Source organism: Gadus chalcogrammus, chromosome 1 (assembly GCF_026213295.1).
Source record: "Gadus chalcogrammus isolate NIFS_2021 chromosome 1, NIFS_Gcha_1.0, whole genome shotgun sequence".
Classification (NCBI taxonomy): Eukaryota; Metazoa; Chordata; class Actinopteri; order Gadiformes; family Gadidae; genus Gadus; species Gadus chalcogrammus.
The window spans coordinates 8,646,260-8,664,835 of record NC_079412.1 but is presented as its reverse complement, the minus strand read 5'-3'; the positions used below and the strand labels follow the sequence as shown (position 1 = coordinate 8,664,835).

General features: G+C 39.8%; 2 protein-coding genes across 2 annotated transcripts; both read right to left on the bottom strand.

Annotated features, from left to right (window-relative positions):
• Positions 1-527: 527 nt before the first annotated feature.
• On the bottom strand, positions 528-5,892 carry hoxc9a (homeobox C9a). The gene is made up of 2 exons (XM_056587268.1): positions 3,938-5,892; positions 528-2,934 (listed from the first exon to the last, which is right to left on the bottom strand). Exons 1-2 carry the CDS (start codon positions 4,506-4,508, stop codon positions 2,690-2,692), a joined length of 816 nt encoding a protein of 271 aa, XP_056443243.1. The 5' UTR covers positions 4,509-5,892; the 3' UTR covers positions 528-2,689.
• Positions 5,893-11,314: 5,422 nt separating this feature from the next.
• hoxc10a (homeobox C10a) lies at positions 11,315-15,258 on the bottom strand. The gene is made up of 2 exons (XM_056587240.1): positions 14,403-15,258; positions 11,315-12,460 (listed from the first exon to the last, which is right to left on the bottom strand). Exons 1-2 carry the CDS (start codon positions 15,109-15,111, stop codon positions 12,183-12,185), a joined length of 987 nt encoding a protein of 328 aa, XP_056443215.1. The 5' UTR covers positions 15,112-15,258; the 3' UTR covers positions 11,315-12,182.
• Between the last annotated feature and the right edge of the window lie 3,318 nt (positions 15,259-18,576).

Genomic DNA, 18,576 nt, shown 5'->3' with positions numbered 1-18,576 from the left:
CTTGTTTAAACAAATGTATGTGTTGGGCTGATTGGTTATCTATCAAACAATTGAATGTGCTCGCTGTTAAGTAGATTACAATTATTATTAATTATAAGAATAAGTATGAAAAGAAAATAATCATCATCATCATCATCATATCTACGGGCCTAGATTCAACTACGAAGAGGGTAGATTTATTGTGATTAGCCTATTGGTGGTTATTGAGATTATAAATAGAACTACTGATAAAAATATTTTGTCAATTGACTCAAGGGGGGTTTAAATAGCCGTACCAAATCGTTAATAACAATTCTAAAGTCCGATCATTTTAGGCCTATACGTCACTAAGCTATGCCTATTTTAGGGTATCGGTAAGAAACACAATAACAATATCAGCTATCATCGCGATCGAAAAATAAAAAAAAACATTGTTATCGTCATAATTATTATTACTACTCTATTCTTATTCTTATTCTTCTTTTTCTTTTAATATTATAATTTGTAGTTTACAACACAAAGCCAATGAAACATAGAAGTATCACGAAAATGCAGACGAGGAGTTGGTTTGCTTAATTTCAACAGCAGAATATTACTGGAGAGCGGCCTGTATTATAATTTAGTGAACGTTAGGTCGCTCTTGTAAATGTCCTTAGATTATGTGAGAGCTGGTACAAAACATAGACCAACAGCGTCATCTAGCGTTGAGTCTGATCCCTAACACACAGATTCCACAAAACACAGGCCGCTGAATGCCTGCAGCCATGTTCAAGATATCTATGTACTCGAACTAGGTCAAATAACCCAAAATGTGGAAATCAACATAAATGCGTAAATTATTATTTCAATATCAATTATAAATTATAGACTATGCGTTTGAAGGCCAAACACATCTCTTTGAACATGTATAAGCTTGGTTTAACTCTCTTCGTGCTACTCCTCAAATAGGAAAGTGAACGTTATAACATCCATATCTACTCTGTGGCTCTGACGACTAAAAGCCTCTCACGTGGTGAAACACACGGGCAGCAGCCCACCAGGCCACCCCTCCCAACGAAACCTATATGGTTCTGCTTTGAACCAGTGCACCAATAGCGTCCATTAAAACCATAAAGTAATTTAGCCCAGACGTCTAGCCGGTTAGTCGAGTTTGCTTTGTTCGTCTGCATTTGAGACAAACAGCCGTGCTCCAACAGGGCTGTAAAACTAGCATTTTGGTGCTTGCAGTGCGGAAATGCAATAGATTGGCTTTGGAAATGCAACATCCTGTCTGCATTGTTTGCCACTACAAAAAGGCAATCGAGGAAGCCCATCCGAAGAAACAAATGTCGGACATTGGATTTTTTTTCCTCAACGCCATATAGTTTGATCTCAGAACTTGACTAATAGCACTTTCCATAAAAGCTTCCTTAGACAGACTTTTTACATTTCCAGGCTGTACGATTAGTTTGTATTATAGAGGAATAATCCACATTTATTAGATCAGTTTATGGTATAAGAAGGGGACATATTTCCTTCATACCATATGTGCCAAAAGATTAAGGCAAACATTTATATGATTAGACTAAATCGTTAAAGCAATATTATAATTAAAGCAATAGGCCCCAGTGTGACAATGAGAACAAATAAAGTGAGTTAAATTATTGGAATTCTGTGAAAAAATGCATTGCTATAACATTCTGGATAAACCTTTAAATAGGATTGAATGTATTTGTGTTTACCATTTATTTTTTGCTGTTTCTTTTCCCTAAAAAGATGCAGAGTTTAGGAAAGGATATGAGACAATGGGCTTTCTAATTAGACGAAAGCTCAGTTTGTGACAAAATATAGGCCTACATGTCTATTGGTATTATAATGTGCATGCTTTAAATACAAAACTACCGCAACATTTTCCCAAGGTAAAATTGGTTAAGAAACCGACACACACAAAACGTCGACCCACGGGGCTTCCGGAGAGACGCCAAGAGAACTGCGAGGAGCTCTAAAAAGTTATTAAATAAAAGCATTTTAAGGCAGCAGCATATTAACTCGTGTCATTTTGTAGTTCACGATTTATTCAATGTTGTAAGTTAATGAACGTTATGGTGTCCTGAAAAACTGACATAAATTACACAAAAATAAGATGGTAGGCTATGGTTACATTTTAATATGTATTAATAGTCAGGGTGGAATTTCTACGTTGAATAACCAAAATTGTAGAAAATAGTCAAACAATAAGAGAAGCACATTTTGTTTCTACACATTAACATGTAACACAAAACACGAGATAGACAAGTTCAACCAATTCAATATTTCTGTAGCCTACAAAAATACTACGACTGCATGAAAAAGAGAAATATTGGGAACACAATCATCAACAAGTTCACCTGAACTTTATAAATTATACACTAATGAAATTCTAAACGATTCAAGTATCCCCTCTCTTATTTTGCATGTTTAATATCCAAATCTGTATTAATTCCCTTTGATTTAAAGTGAAACATATAAATTCAAATAAATCGTAGATTTCTCTCTAAAACCTAGGCTTTTTTAAGAGCTTCACAAGTATGAGTGCATTGAAAACCAATATTGTGAGCGTCAAAATGGCTCGACGAGCTGAAACCAGGTCCGACTGACGGCTGGGAGCAGAGAGCGGGTCGCCTGTGTGTGCCGTCCAACGCCAGTGGGGATACAGGTGGTCAGTATTTTCTGATTATGTCCATTGCTGCCGTTATGGCTCCTTTCTCTCGGTCTTCTCTTTGTTCATTTTCTTCATCTTCATCCGCCGGTTCTGGAACCAGATCTTCACTTGCCTTTCCGTCAGGTTCAGCACCCTGGCGACCTCGTAACGGCGGTCCCTCGTGAGGTACATGTTAAACAGAAACTCCTTTTCGAGCTCCAGAGTCTGGTACTTGGTGTAAGGACATCGCTTCTTCCTTGTGGATCGTGCGTGTATCCAGTTTGCCACTGGGTTATCTGCGGGTAATGGAAATAAAACAAGGCAAAGAGTTAACTGAGTCACTACAAAAAGCAACTGATCACACTTGAGGTAACAATGAGCCTTTAGGACCACAGGCGTCCCTCTGGAAGCGTGGTGAAAATATGAAAATGTATGAATGAAAATATGAATGTAGTAAATACACAACGTCAAATCTCAAGCTGCACCATTTCGAGAATACAAGGACTTCAATAAGCAAACGCATTTTGGGTTACTTCCTATCTACACAATGTGGGCCTATTACGCCCCTGATTATCCGTCGCTGTAGTTTTTAACACCGTCGTAAAATAGTCAATGCACATATTCACTTTATTGGCCCATAAAACGGCCAGTGGTTCAAGCCCATACAGGTCTGCACTGAGGTCCTCCAACATGTCGCTAACATTCCCCACAAGAAGCTTGGAAGAATAGTGGATTAGTTTTGAATGAAGTCATAAGAGGCAGACTTTCTGATCGGGGCTGACAATCGTTATACTGTGCAATGTTCCGTTGTTGCTGTTTACGAGCCTGCAGTGGGACGTGTTGTAACCTAATAAAACTGCGATGGGACTGTAGCTTACTGTTTGATACATGCTTATAGGCCTCAAAGTTCTCAATAACAAAATGCATCTTCGAAGGTCAAAACCACATTGAACCACACATTTTTTCCCTAATGAATATTCAAAATGAGTTGGACTCGATCCTTATGTAAGGTCCCTATTTCAGAATGTCTCACATCCTCACCAAGAGCACTTGTTTTCCGTATCCATGTTTACAACCTTCTCTTTTATAGCCCTATAGGAGCCTACAAGCGTTTGCCTTTTATAGTTGTTAAAGCTACCCCCAAGCAAAGGAGATTCAGAGGACAAGTAACAAGGAAGCGAAAGAACACACTCAGAGATAACTATTTGTTACGTTTGTAGTAAAGCAACACATCACAGGCTTCAGGAAATGGGAACCAACACAGGTTTGTGAGGAAAAGAAGAATAGGCTTGAACTTACTGGGGTCTAGCTCTGGTTTCTGGTCCTTATGCTTCCCCGATGCAGCGAGCTCCGCTGCGGGAGAGGGGAGGTCCTGGTGCGTCTTGTCCCGCATGTCACCGACGGAGCAGCACAGATAATCCGTGTAGGTGCGTCCGTTAGAGCCGGGGCATTCGCTCGTTTTGTGCTCCTGAAAGGCGTCAGGCTTTATCCCGTAATGTCTGCTGTTCGTTGGATACCCGTGAAAAGGCATGGCACCGGATATCGGTTCCAACCATGAGCGCATATATCTCGAGTCGGTTCCTAAATGAGGTGGATGACTGTATGGATGGTAAACCACCGAAGGCTGGGAGTGTACAGGGGTCCAGGAGGTAGAAAACACTGCTGGTTTCGGTGCGAAGCTGCAGGACGGATAGTCAACACACTCCGCGACCAGGGAAGTCGGACGAGGGACGGCGGGGTGCGAACCAGGCGCCGAGAACCGAGGCGCGAGGACATCCTCGTTTTCATGGTTGATCAAGGAATCCACATAATAATTACTTATGGGACCCGTGGTCGACATGGCGAAGATTCCCGAGCCTTTTACATGCATCCGATTATTATATGGAGCTTATGTGTACTTTTTGTATCTACCATAGAACAATCAAGGCAGGTAATTATTTCCCAACGCTTGCCTCGCTGCCATTGGCTGCCTTTCCAACACGTGATTATACGTGATTATATTTACCCTCACAGACATTTGTACAGTGGATCAATGCGCGAGATTCCATGCAACGCCTGTGGTCGTGAATCGGATTAAAGAATCTGCTCTTAAAAGTTACCTTGTTAGTTGGGAACGAAATATGAGGTAAATTCAACAACCATGTATAGAAGTACTTGGCGTATCTTTAAGGGGATGTCGCATCTCCACGGACCGACGCACACTTGGCTCCGTCTCTAAAAGCTTGCAGGGCACTATTTGATGATGTAATCCATCTCTGTCGTGGTGCATGTCATACAGCATCGAATTGCTTACCTTTTTGCTTTGGAGATTATATCTATTGACTTTGTACGTTTAAATAATATATTTTCTATACTAATGTAGGAATGTACTTCGCTTATTACTCGATACATTGCATCAAAGTAGAAGAAATGGATACGCGTCAAAAAGTCCAAAATATAGCGACGGACTGTTTGAAAGTGGAACAATTGTTCAAAATACAGGCAGAAATTATTAGAGGGGAGCGTCCTGAAAAGCGCCCGATTCATCCAGTTAGTTGCCTTGCGTGTTTTTTATGTGCTTCAATAAATGTTTTACGAGGATAATTTGATTGATCATAAACGTGTCGTTAATGGGACCTCGCTTTAGTTCTTAGCTTAACATAACATAAACACAGGGAGAAAAGTGATATCAAGCAGCGATAGGAAACAATATTACTACAAGGCAGAGGAGTCAAATTATCTGCTAAAATCCAAGAGTTGGAGAGCTATTGTTGAAAATAACCTAGGTTATTGGGCAAAACGGGGAAATAGATTGGGTTTTTATAGATCATTCAAAGCGTTCTGCATAATAGCCCGAAATAAGAAAATGGGACCCTGGCAACAATAACAATTTACCTCCAAAATGAAATAACATGGATATAATGGTTACATTTGTTGCAGCAGATACATTTAAAAACCAATCCTTCCCTGAACTAGTGCACTGAGAAAAAGTAATTTTCTTTAGAAATATTGACAGGACCAATCCAAATATGGTCAGTTTGGAAGACTAATGATGATCAGTTTGGAAGACTAATGATCAGTTTGGAAGACTAATGTCTTCCAAACTGATCACAATTAGGTAATCTGATGCTTGTAGGCTACTTAAATTAATGCCATATACGGGTATTTAGGCTATTCATCAATAATTATTGATAATAATGAATACCTTGAAATAAATGAGGAGAAGGTGATCTTAATGATATGTAATAATGCCACAAAGTATTTGAAAAAACCACCCAACCCTGAATCCCCAATCTATGCACTCACACACACACACACACACGCACACGCACACGCACACGCACACGCACACGCACACGCACACACAATCAAAATCACATTGACACACAGAAACACTCTATCCCTAATCCATACGTCTGGGGTTTTGGAAATATCTGCAGTTATACTGCAGTTTCTGTGGGTGAAACAGACAACTACCCTGGATAAATGTATCCCTGATTTGTCTGTCAACGTTATCCTCCCAATGATAGTCAGAGTTTCTAAGTGTTTGTAAATATGTGGAGCTTGTGATGTTGAACAATGCAGGCCAATGCAAACTGACAGAGTATCTGTTAAAGCTTATTAGAATATGCACGGCATTGTGCGTGAAGCAAGATTTACATGTGGTTTTCAGTTTTAAACAACTTAGTTGACAAATATGTTGAACAATGTTGAACAATGCAGGCGAATGCAAACTGACAAAGAGTAGGCTGTTAAAGCTTATTAGAATATGCACGGCATTGTGCGTGAAGCAAGATTTACATGTGGTTTTTAGTTTTAAACAACTTAGTTGACAAATATCAGTAATTACATTATTTGATGTTTTTGCCATGGGTTGAAGTTTTGCGCACTTCTTAAAGCAAAAGCAAACAAAAATACCTGATTGACAGATTTCAACATTAATATCTATAGTTTATGTATTAGGCTAAACCGTGTTAATGATGTGTGAACCTACGCTTGATGTTCAGCTGATATGTTTCTCGACCACACGCTAATCAGCATTGACTTTGTATTTGAGGCGTTGAGGCTCCGATGAGAGAATTGTTCAGTCAAATTATATTATAATAATAAACACAATTTTTTAAACCAAATCACTAAATATTGATTTAAGCCTAACTTCGAGTCTATATTTTGGTTTTGCTATGCTCTGTTTCTTTGTTTAATTCCTGCAGCTTTTACAAACTGCTTGTGAATTTGTTGATTTATTAGATTTTGTTTGTGTTGTTAATCCAAAATATGTTTTCACTTCAATCCCGGTAAAAAACTTGTAGCCTACCCCTTCATAAGATAATTAGCTTGGGCAAATGTTTGGCGGTCATAGCCTACTGCAACTAAAATATGGCAGATTATGGTGAATATGGAAGAAGCTACATGGCCTAATTATGCTAATACTGTCTGTAACTTATATGGTTGTAATCATGTGCAATCCCCCGGGCTGCTCTAACCTGCAGTGCTTTTTTATTTTTGGTATCTGCTTACAATTTTGAGTGCATGATTTGATGGTTCACAGCTAACTTTAAACCGCTTTACATTACATTGTCTGCTGAATGGCAACATTTAAACGTGTGCTGGTGGCAGCAGAACAGTTCCATGAGTCCCGAATTGCAACAGCATGCACGCTGCTATTTATAGACAGGACAGGTGTTAATTTGTTGACTTAAGTTATTTAGTAGAAATGTGGTTGTGATATCTGTCTTAATTATCGAACGCTTGGTCATTAGCTGTCTATTTGGTGTAAATTAGTTTAAAATAATTAAATTAAATGCAATTTCATTTAATTTAAACTTCAATGTTTGGATGAATTCGCGATTAAGCGGGCCAAGAAATCGAATGGCTGTTTTTTTTGTTATAGATCTGGCATTCATAAACTATATGTAGCTTCACAATAACAAATACTAATAAAATCGAACAGAAACGTGTCTCTTTGTTGTTCATTTGGGTTTATTAGAGGTTTGTCGCATTGACCATTGATTCCCTGTTCAACTAGTGCCTTAAACCAACGGAAAGGCCCAACATTTTTTAAACACTTGGATGATTATATTGTAAGACTTAATACTTTCACTATCTAATATATTGACCTGTCTCAACAATGTATGCAGACAGTCAATATGGAATATAGTATCCCAGTACAACCTAACCATATTCGTTCCAAAGAAGATGTTGGTTTGGGTGACCATACAACTCTCAATGTTCCGTTCTGAAATTAAGCAGTGCAATTTCAAATTAGGCTGTTTTTTATTTGTTGTTTATAGGTTTAGAAAATATAGGCCCACATATTCAAACAAATCTAAGCAGACGATCCCACCCCACTCCCACCCTCCAGAAAGAACGACGGACACGCAAACGCATGCGTCTGTAGAAATGTCCTGGGCGCAATGCAACTAACAGGCCTAAATACAAACAAAAACAAAAGACCGGGCTTTTGGTTAATGTATTGGAAAACGACCCGCATTTCTGCCAATGCAATTATAAATAAAAGGAATAACCTAATTCTAATAATAACTTTCATTGAGAAAAATACACCCACTTTATATTCTGCCACGCATTGATAAACACAACCTGCCAAATCCAACCACAATTATTTGTAACAGAAATATGAAATGTATTCGATTGACTTAATATAAACCACAATAATCCACACCTCAACGACGATACTATATGTCCTGAACGATATGATGGACACCGCTTGTTGTATATATAATGCAACAAGTCATCAAGAACCAGAAAAACAAATTATTTAACCACTGCCAATAAGGAAAGAATGGTTCCTGTGCCATCCTTGGAGCATCTGCCATCGGAGCACGCTGTTTATAGGGAGTGTAGGGCTGTTCTAGTAAGATTAGGATCACACATCGACCAATAAGCTTAAACAGGAGAGGGAAGAACAAAAGAACCGCTGCTCCAGCATTTTGGTTCATGTCTCATCATGCCAGCCCTGGCAACACATTTCGAGCTGCTCCGAATAGGTGGCAGTAAACGCCTATGCGCCACAACAAAGTGAAATAAATGGTTTTATGCCTATATGGTTTTAGGGTGAATCTGTGCAGTCTCCGCGTTTGTGTTCGCGGGGCTGTTTCCAGTGCTGTAAAGTCTTTGTCAGGGACGCATACCAGGGGGAGACAGCCATTCAGGAAGCTGAATGAAAGTGACTTTGGATTCCAGACGGTCTCTAGTTGGACTAGCGCTTAAAGGAGAAGGGGGTGTGAAGCCAGGAGGAAATGGAGCAATATAAACAACTGAATCTCCTAAAACAAACGGGCATTTAACCCAAAAATGAAGGGTTAATACATAAATTGTTGAACAAAAACGCCGACCAATGAATCAATAATTACCATTCTTAATATTGCTTGGACTATTTTGGAAAGAAAACGTGGTATTTAGGAATGTGTCAGGCTCACTGCAGTGTTGAAATCGATAATGGACAACATTAATGATTGTAGTGATATACTTATAAGCCTATTGCATAGGTCTAAAATAATTGGGGGGTGTATGATGCTTAAAAATGCCTTCCATTCATCTATTTTCTGCACCAAAGTAAAATCTCAGTTGGGCTATTTATGCATAAGTTAACACACAACAGGTAATACAATGATGCCCTGTCCTGCCGATACATGTTCACAAACTTGCATTGCAACTTTTTAAAGTCAACAAACTTTAAAAGTTAGGCCAACAGAGAACAGTTAACTCCATGCAACAACATTGATTTAGTAAAAACATTTTGTGTTACACAAAACCTGAGAGAATAGTCTAATAAAATATAGGAAAAGGGCTTTCTATGGAAATGAGCGCAACAACTGTTATGAACATGCCTTACCTTTGCCTTCCAGCTAATTATGGAAGAATGCTTTTCCATACGCTACAAACCAATGATTGATTATCCAATTTATTTTCCTAGAACTAATTTCATGCTTTATAAATGATATTTGATCTCTCTCTCTCTCTCTCTCTCTCTCTCTCTCTCTCTCTCTCTCTCTCTCTCTCTCTCTCTCTCTCTCTCTCTCTCTCTCTCTCTCTCTCTCTCTCTCTTCCTCTCTCTCTCTCCATCTCTCTCTTTCTTTCTCCCTATCTGTCTGTCTGTCTGTCTGTCTGTCTGTCTGTCTGTCTGTCTGTCTGTCTGTCTGTCTGTCTGTCTGTCTGTCTGTCTGTCTGTCTGTCTGTCTGTCTGTCCGTCCGTCCGTCCGTCCGTCCGTCCGTCCGTCCGTCCGTCCGTCCGTCCGTCCGTCTGTCTGTCTGTCTGTCTGTCTGTCTGTCTGTCTGTCTGTCGTCCACATATCAATCAACCTATATACCTCCTCTATGTATATTCCACCGTGTACAATTCTATGTTAGTCTATAATCCGATACATATAAAATCCAGTTCATTGCAACGTAGCCAGACAAGGAAAATCAAACCTAAAGCCAATGATGAGAAGCAGTCTAGAGTTAGCCCCTGGTTGTTTACAACCTATTCTCATTCTGAGAGTGTGTTTTACAGCCCGCCACAAAATTCAGAGCTGAGAGGAAATCGTCTCTGTCCAAGCCCATACAGATCAGTTCATTTACAATGCCATTTGCGACCACTCCGGTGCCTAAGGTGTAATGCAAAGGAAATCGTGCCCTTGATGAAGACGAACTGACGTAATCGAGGCAGTTTCTTGTTGCCGAGCCAGGAAGCGAATCCCAACAACATGAAACTACCTGAACCACGTTTCAGTTTCCCGCAGAGGGTCCCTCCGTGGAAAGGAAAATGCACGCAAAACAACCAGGGATTAGTACAATCCACCACAAAGAAGGCAAGTACCACCATAAATATTTATTTATTTTCCTTAACCAGAGAAGAGAACTATTAAGCACCTCCTCGGCAATCTTTGCATTCAATCAATATGGTTGTTTATGCCTCGCGCTAATGTTGACCCATGAATTACAACATGACCGTTTAAAATGCATTCCTACTGCAAAATACATCGGAAACGGACACATATTGCCTCATATAGGTCTTTATCGCAGACATATAAATTTATTCTCTGCAAAAAAAATCACTGCAATTATTTGGCACCACGACATGAATCGATGACACCGACACGCACCGACAGGGCTCACGTGCCACCGTACCTGTCAAGCAGCTCCGCTGACAGATGGGCCATAGCCTAATTACAAAAGAAAGAAACACATTTGGAAACCAAATAGAATATGTTCCTACCTTTAAACTTCTCTTGCAGATGCCTTTTGGGGAAAATTGTTTAATCCACGCATTCGCTGCTATGTTTTCCCGACGCACTCCTCCTTTGTTTATCCTCCATCGCCAACTTCCCCCGCTGCTATTGAGCTCCATAATCCGGGGTGGAAACGGTCGCTGCTCCCAATCGCGCGCCTCCTTGGATCCCGCACATTGCAGACTGTACTGTGCGGATTAGCCCTCCTCCACACACCTTTAAACGCATCTTTACTACTGCAGCACATTATATTTGCAGATCATAAAATCCACCCCCTACCCTTTCCAGGGCGAACCTGACATTAGGGTTTTATGACCTTGACTTACTGTGGTCACCTGGATAATATTTAAATCAACGTTATGGTCTCCCACTTCTATTAAAAGTGCCATCATCTCCCTTTCTCATCCACAGTGTCTCCCCCACCCCCTCCCTCCCTCTCGCATTGCCAATAGGTCCGGGTAGCTATATGAGGGAAGGACAAATTTGGCAATATCGTTCTACTTCCATTGCGTTTATTGTTTTCTGATTCGAGTTGCGTAGTTGTATGCATGCAAATTACACATTATGACAACCACACAGAAAATACGTTACATTATAACGGATGCAGCAGAACAAAAGCATCCATCAACAAGAAATCCGGTAATGTGCCAAACTTATATATAACTACACTATACAACTCCCTCCACTATAGGGCAAGGGCATTTAAATGACTTGCATTTTAATGTTGACATTATGTGCATTATAATGACACCCTCAATGTTTAAACTGATGGAGCGAAGCAATGGTCCCAGGTCTTGAGTAGCAGTGTTAAATATCTGGTAGGCCTAATATCGAGGAAGGCACACTATCTGTATTTTTGAGTTAACACCTAGTTTGAATGATTGACTGAGTTAGTTTGGTGTAAACTATGTGTGTGTGTGTGTGTGTGTGTGTGTGTGTGTGTGTGTGTGTGTGTGTGTGTGTGTGTGTGTGTGTGTGTGTGTGTGTGTGTGTGTGTGTGTGTGTGTGTTTGTGGGTTGGTGTGTGTGTGAATGAGTGAGTGAGTGAGTGTGTGTATGCGTGTTTGTGTGTCTGTTAGTGTGTCTGTTAGTGTGTGTGTGTGTGTGTGTGTGTGTGTGTGTGTGTGTGTGTGTGTGTGTGTGTGTGTGTGTGTGTGTGTGTGTGTGTGTGTGTGTGTGTGTGTGTGTGTGTGTGTGTGATTGTGTGTGAATGTATGTGTGTGTGTGTGTGTGTGTGTGTGTGTGTGTGTGTGTGTGTGTGTGTGTGTGTGTGTGTGTGTGTGTGTGTGTGTGTGTGTGTGTGTGTGTGTGTGTGTGTGTGTGTGTTTAAAGTGTTCAACTGTAGTTGTAAATGGCACTGTGGTCCCTTTCTCGACTCTCCCTATTGAGCTTCTTCAGCTTCATGCGTCTGTTTTGGAACCAGATCTTGACTTGTCTGTCGGTCAGGTTGATACTGCGACTGATCTCAAGGCGGCGCTCCCGAGACAAGTACATGTTGAACAAAAACTCCTTCTCGAGCTCCAGCGTCTGGTACTTTGTGTATGGACAACGTTTCTTCCTTCCATTCTTTGCGTTTAACCAGTTCCCTGCTGCTTTTTCTGTGAATGAATTATCTGATGGAAGAGGAAAGCATGACAAATGGAGAGATTTTAGAACAATGCTATAGCTTTGCGCAAGCTCCAACGTGTGTTTCCATCTCAAATGAAATATGTTACATTTGGCTCCTTATAAATGTAGTCTCTCGATGGATAACTTGTAGCAAGCAAACTATTTGTTAGATCTATATAATCATCTTAAATTCACATCGACTACGATGTTATCCTCTTTGTGGGCAGGATCTTAATTAACGAATACACCTCTCAACGGGGGAAAAAAAATAACGACATCGAAGGAAACACAATCCTGTAGAAATGTTCTCACATTCGGTTGATATCTTGATTAAGATGCCAGCTCTTGGGGCTCATTTCAACCCCCACTCATAACAATAACAACGGAAGTGTTACTGTGCTACTGATTAACCTAATATGAGGACCCAGCGTGTTGTCTGTATTTAATAATTAGCAAATCATTTAATACAGCAATGTGGGATTCACTACACGCGCATAAAGACCCCAACACACACACACACACACACACACACACACGCACGCACACGCACGTACACACGCACACACACACACACACACACACACACACACACACACACACACACACACACACACACACACACACACACACACACACACACACATATATATACCCAAAAAGAAACACACACGTCCACCATTAAAACCAAAATAGGTTATAATACAATTGTGCTAATATTAAACTTTCATAAGGCACAGTATTCTTTTAATAATAGGGTTAGGGATTATAATGAATAATATGAAATTATTAACACGGATTGCATTAAGGAATATAAATAATTTACAAAAATACAACGATGGCTCAACTGAAACACCTAATTAAATGAAACGAATCATTATACTGCATTATTCGTACATAAATAGCCTACTAGCATATAATATTAGCATCAGTAGTAGTTGCTGCTGTGGTAAAATAATACAATACGATATATTGGCGGCAATAAGCACTGCTCCAAAACAAAACGCAAAACACAATAATAATAATAATTAGCATTCTTATAATACATGGGCCTGGAATACATAGCCTGGGATATAAATATAAAACATTTATATATGTATATATTGACCTATTATGGACACAAGTTACAGTTTAAAGTACTAACTGGGTATTTTATTTTGATCGACGGGCGGCCCCTGCACTGGGATATTGATGAGTCGAAATGAAATACGAGGGAGAAAATTAGAGATCCGGAAACATGCACTACATATGTGATCAGTGTGACACACAAATACGATTATTCCAAACATAGAACGAAGAATCCGTAATGCAATTTGACGATCTGTATATTTATCCATGAATAGGCCCTTCTCATGTAGGCCTATTTAGGCCTACACATTTTTTACGTGTGGGCCAGTGTTAAAAAAAAGAGCTCAGAATCAAATACATACTCTATATATTGGCCTAGTCTATATGTGTGTGTGTGTGTGTGTGTGTGTGTGAGTGTGTGTGTGTGTGTGTGTGTGTGTGTGTGTGTGTGTGTGTGTGTGTGTGTGTGTGTGTGTGTGTGTGTGTGTGTGTGTGTGTGTGTGTGTGTGTGTGTGTGTGTGTGTGTGTGTGTGTTTTTGTGTATCTATGTGACTGTGTGTGTGTGTGTGTGTGTGTGTGTGTGTGTGTGTGTGTGTGTGTGTGTGTGTGTGTGTGTGTGTGTGTGTGTGTGTGTGTGTGTGTGTGTTACGGACGAACTTCCCATTGATTATTTTACCCTAGCTTGTTAACTATCATGATAAAATATTTATAATGTACATTCAAGAAAATCAAACACCATGCAATTAAAACAACACAATGCCTGGATAATGTACAAACAGATTCATAAAACGTTTTATATTTATCATATGTATTTGTAGGACGATACAGGCAATATCATAGGCCCATATTATGAGCTGTTACATGCATGCGCGGGGGCTTTACCTTGCAATTCTTCGCCGGAATTATCAGAATAGCTGTCTGTCTTAGCTTTCTTTCTGCCGTCTTCATTCTCATTTTCTGACAAGTCCTTTGCTCTCTCCTTGTCTAATTTGTCACTGCTTATTGTTGATTCCACTTCTGAGTCCACAGATCCCGCCAAGTGGGTCAGAGCAAAGCCAGCTTGGAATTGGTCGTTGAGCTGAGGCCTGTCGGCATTGTACACCTGGGTCGCCTGGAAACGGTCGGCCGCCGAGGTTGCCTGCTGGGTCGGGCGACTGTTGTCTCCAAGCCGGATGTATGTGGCTGACTCTGTTGTCCCTTTGGCTATGCTGCTGTCTTTCTGATAAAGGTAACAAAAAGCCTCTTCTTTCACGTTGCTCGCTGGAAATGAGCAAGGCTGTAAACAATGGGCAACAGGTTGCTCGTCCCTGCTAGTTTTGCAGCTCACACCCCAAGTGGAGATATGCGTGGACATGTAAGGCGCATCCTGGACGCCACTAAGTGTCATGACGCTCGGAGGTACCTCGTCATTTTTGGAGAGGGGAGATCGTCTTTTCCCAATGTTTTTCATCATTGAATATCCGCATTCACGATCTGGATGGATGTACATTCCAGTATTGCTAGAATAAACATCACTCCTGAAGGAAGATGATCCACTCGTTATAGAATCCATCAGAAAATTACTGGGTACTATATTATTCGGACATGACATTTTGCTTTGGCAGGTTCAAGACAGTTTCTTTTGTGATCCGCTAGTGCGGGCTGCGGGTTTCTGCAGAAGAATAAGGACATTAGGATGCTGACATCTTTTGGGGGGTACAAATATCACTAACATAATTATGGATGCTAGGAAACGTGTCATGTGATTTTCAGACCAATAGCGGCTTGGAAGTGGCCTTGATGCTCCAGACTTCAGTGACGTCAACGCGGTCAAGTTGGTAAGAATTTAGCTTTTCCGTGGAGCAAGAGCGCCATCTAGCAGCGGGTCGGCAACAGGACGCCCACCGCAGAGAGGGAACAAAGGAGGACGGGAGGCGTTTTTCTCTGGTATTTTTTTGTTATGTATTATTATCTGTAAATGTTTTTTTAAATGGTCCAGTGCGTTAAATCATTATTCCTGAGTATAACCTGTATCTCGCCTTAATATCAGAGTGTATAAATATGTGTATAACAGTATTTGGGCGTAAACATCCTCATAATGAGTTTTGGATGGATTTATTCCATTTAAATCGCCTATTTGGAGAGATTTAAAATAGCTTTGTGCATTAGCTTTGTATTATAAACAAGATATGAGTCTAGACGTCAAACTAGATTGACACGCTTTTAAATAATTATTCACTCATCCTTCCCAAATCAGTTGATATTCATTTTTACCGAAAGTAGCCTATTTTATCTTTAAGAAATGTTAAATCTGTTCAACTAAGGTGCAATCGACAAATAGCCCTAGCGATTCTAGGCCTACATCATATTTAACTATAGCCTATAAGGCGACACGCTGAACAGGGGTATTTTTTTGGATTTGACTATTAGAAGAACTATTACTTTCTCGGCTACATTTGAATTGCTAAAATATGCATGTAGGCATTAACGCATTATAGGATAATATTTCGTTTAGGCAAGTTAATTGGCCTCGCTTCTAGATTCAGCGAGAGAATGATAGCGTCGACTTTCTTTGCACGGTATCATCTGGATTTTGCCAACAGTAGCAATATGGGAAAAAAAAACGTTAATATTCATAGTTAACGTTGTCGGCCATGCTCATGATGGATTAATCGATAACACTTGAAACTGAACTTTTAAGTTCAGTTTCAAGTGTTATAAAATCATCAAACGATTATTTTTAAAGTATGGGGTTTAATATGCTCTACACGGGCTTAAAGGTGGTTAGTCTTGTTGGCAAAAAAAACAGGTCTGTTGTGCCCACCTTGATTCACCTCCGTGAAAGAGCTTGGGTTATAGGCAGATTACAATTCATCCCGTATTCCCATAATATAATAATTGCGTAGCCTATATTTTGAAAGCCAATCTTTAATACCAAGAGAATAATATCGAGCGTGTGTGATTACAGGAGGAAATCTCTATCGATTGTTGAAAAGGCAATGGTAGAATTACAAGCCAAGAACGTTGAAGAAGAGAGAACGGCTGAAAATAATTATAATAGGTCAATATGTTTTGTGGCAAAGTCATTATAATAATAGTTTAATGGTATCAACAACAATGGTATCAACAACAATTATAATAATTTATGTTTGAAACGTGCATATTAAATATTAGTAGAAATAGATTTAGAAATTGCGAATATATGGCTATATATCTATATATATTCGCAATATACGAGGACCAGTATATATACGGGTCCTCGTATATTGTCTGTGTTATTTATGTTGTTTGGATTAACTGCATAACGGCGTATAAATACATATATAGCATATGGAAAGAAAATAACATTTGGGGTTATTATGGTTCATTGATGGAAATAGTTTTTGCTAATATCACGAGGTTAACAATCTTAGAGATTAGGACGTGTACGAGTGTGTAGGCCTACGTGTTGGATTGTGTGTGTGTGTGTGTGTGTGTGTGTGTGTGTGTGTGTGTGTGTGTGTGTGTGTGTGTGTGTGTGTGTGTGTGTGTGTGTGTGTGTGTGTGTGTGTGTGTGTGTGTGTGTGTGTGTGTGTGTGTGTGTTCGTGTGTGCGTGCGTGCGTATGTGTGTGTGTGTGTGTGTGTGTGTGTGTGTGTGTGTGTGTGTGTGTGTGTGTGTGTGTGTGTGTGTGTGTGTGTCTGTTTGTTTATGTAGGCCTACGTGTTTGATTGAGTTTGCTGTCTTGCGTGCGTAATTAAGCCTATATTTAATTTACCTTGTTCTATTTGAATGCCTGCTCAATAAAACATGAGATATGCATGCATGGCCATTGTTGTAGATTTCTTTCTGTAAACGCTTTGCATTTTGGTCGAAGTTTAACTCTACGTTGAATAAAGCTAACATCCACTGTTTCTGTAGTCCCTCTTTAAATTTAAACCCATTACACTTGGGTTTCAATACAAACTCCACTCATGATGGAAGGCGATAGTGACGACGTGACGCCATGGCGCTCACCTGGTCTGCAGCCGTCCCATTTCAGACACATGCTGCTTTCTGAGTGGAAAACCTTCAAGACAGTCTGTAGAATACAATTGTCTGCAAGACGTTTAAGAGCATATTGGTTTGGGATTCCTTTCAAAGTTACAGGATTCGCAGGGTTAAAAAGAAAATGGCATGATTTACGTCAGGAATTACGATGTCATCTGAAAGTTACATGAACCTTTTTCTGCACATTTTCAGAAAAGTTTGGAAGGTCTAATCATTTAATTGACAATAAACCCTGCAAATCTCACTAATTATAACTATATGTCAGATAAGGATCTTTAGGAGCCTACTCTTTAAACTTCGAATGTATTTTGGTTGTTGTCTAAAGGCCTTCTTATATTAATGAAGTTAAATCCGAATCCAGTTTCGAACCCTTGCCCCTTCCGCCCATTACCCTAAAGCTGTCTCTGTACTTTCCAACGATGGTTGAATAGCTTATATAAAACATTAAGACCTCCACCAACATGTATGAAGCAGTTTTCAGGCTTAAGAGCTCAGGTTGACACATGCTGAACAGATTCATATCAGCGACGTGGCGGAAGGATCCGTGTGCACATGTTTGTAAGAGCAGTTCAACTCAGAACACCACCTCACACACACGTAAATAAAAACCAACCATGAAATAAGTCCTACACACAACGTGAACACAATTGTAAACGAAATAAGAAGCGTATTGTTTCACATTTGTATCTAAAATATATGTTCAGGCCTATACTTTCAGGCCTAGCTTTTAGACACCAGGCAATATACTGTCATTCCATAGGATGTTATGCTTTCTGTGTTTTTCATTCGAAAATAATAAAATTATAGGCCTATTTTAACTGCACACCTCCGTAAAAAATGTGGACCTATTTCGGCTTTAGGCTAACAACGATGATAAAACGGTGGAGCTTCGTCGATTTTGATTTACACGTTTCAACTGGCACGATCAATCAAACAAAAATTATTAATAAAAACTATTATGTAATTTAATCTAAACGCCTCATATGCATGCCGGGCCGTGGTCAGTCGATCGTCGTGTATGCAGGCTACATTAATGGTAGAACAAATAT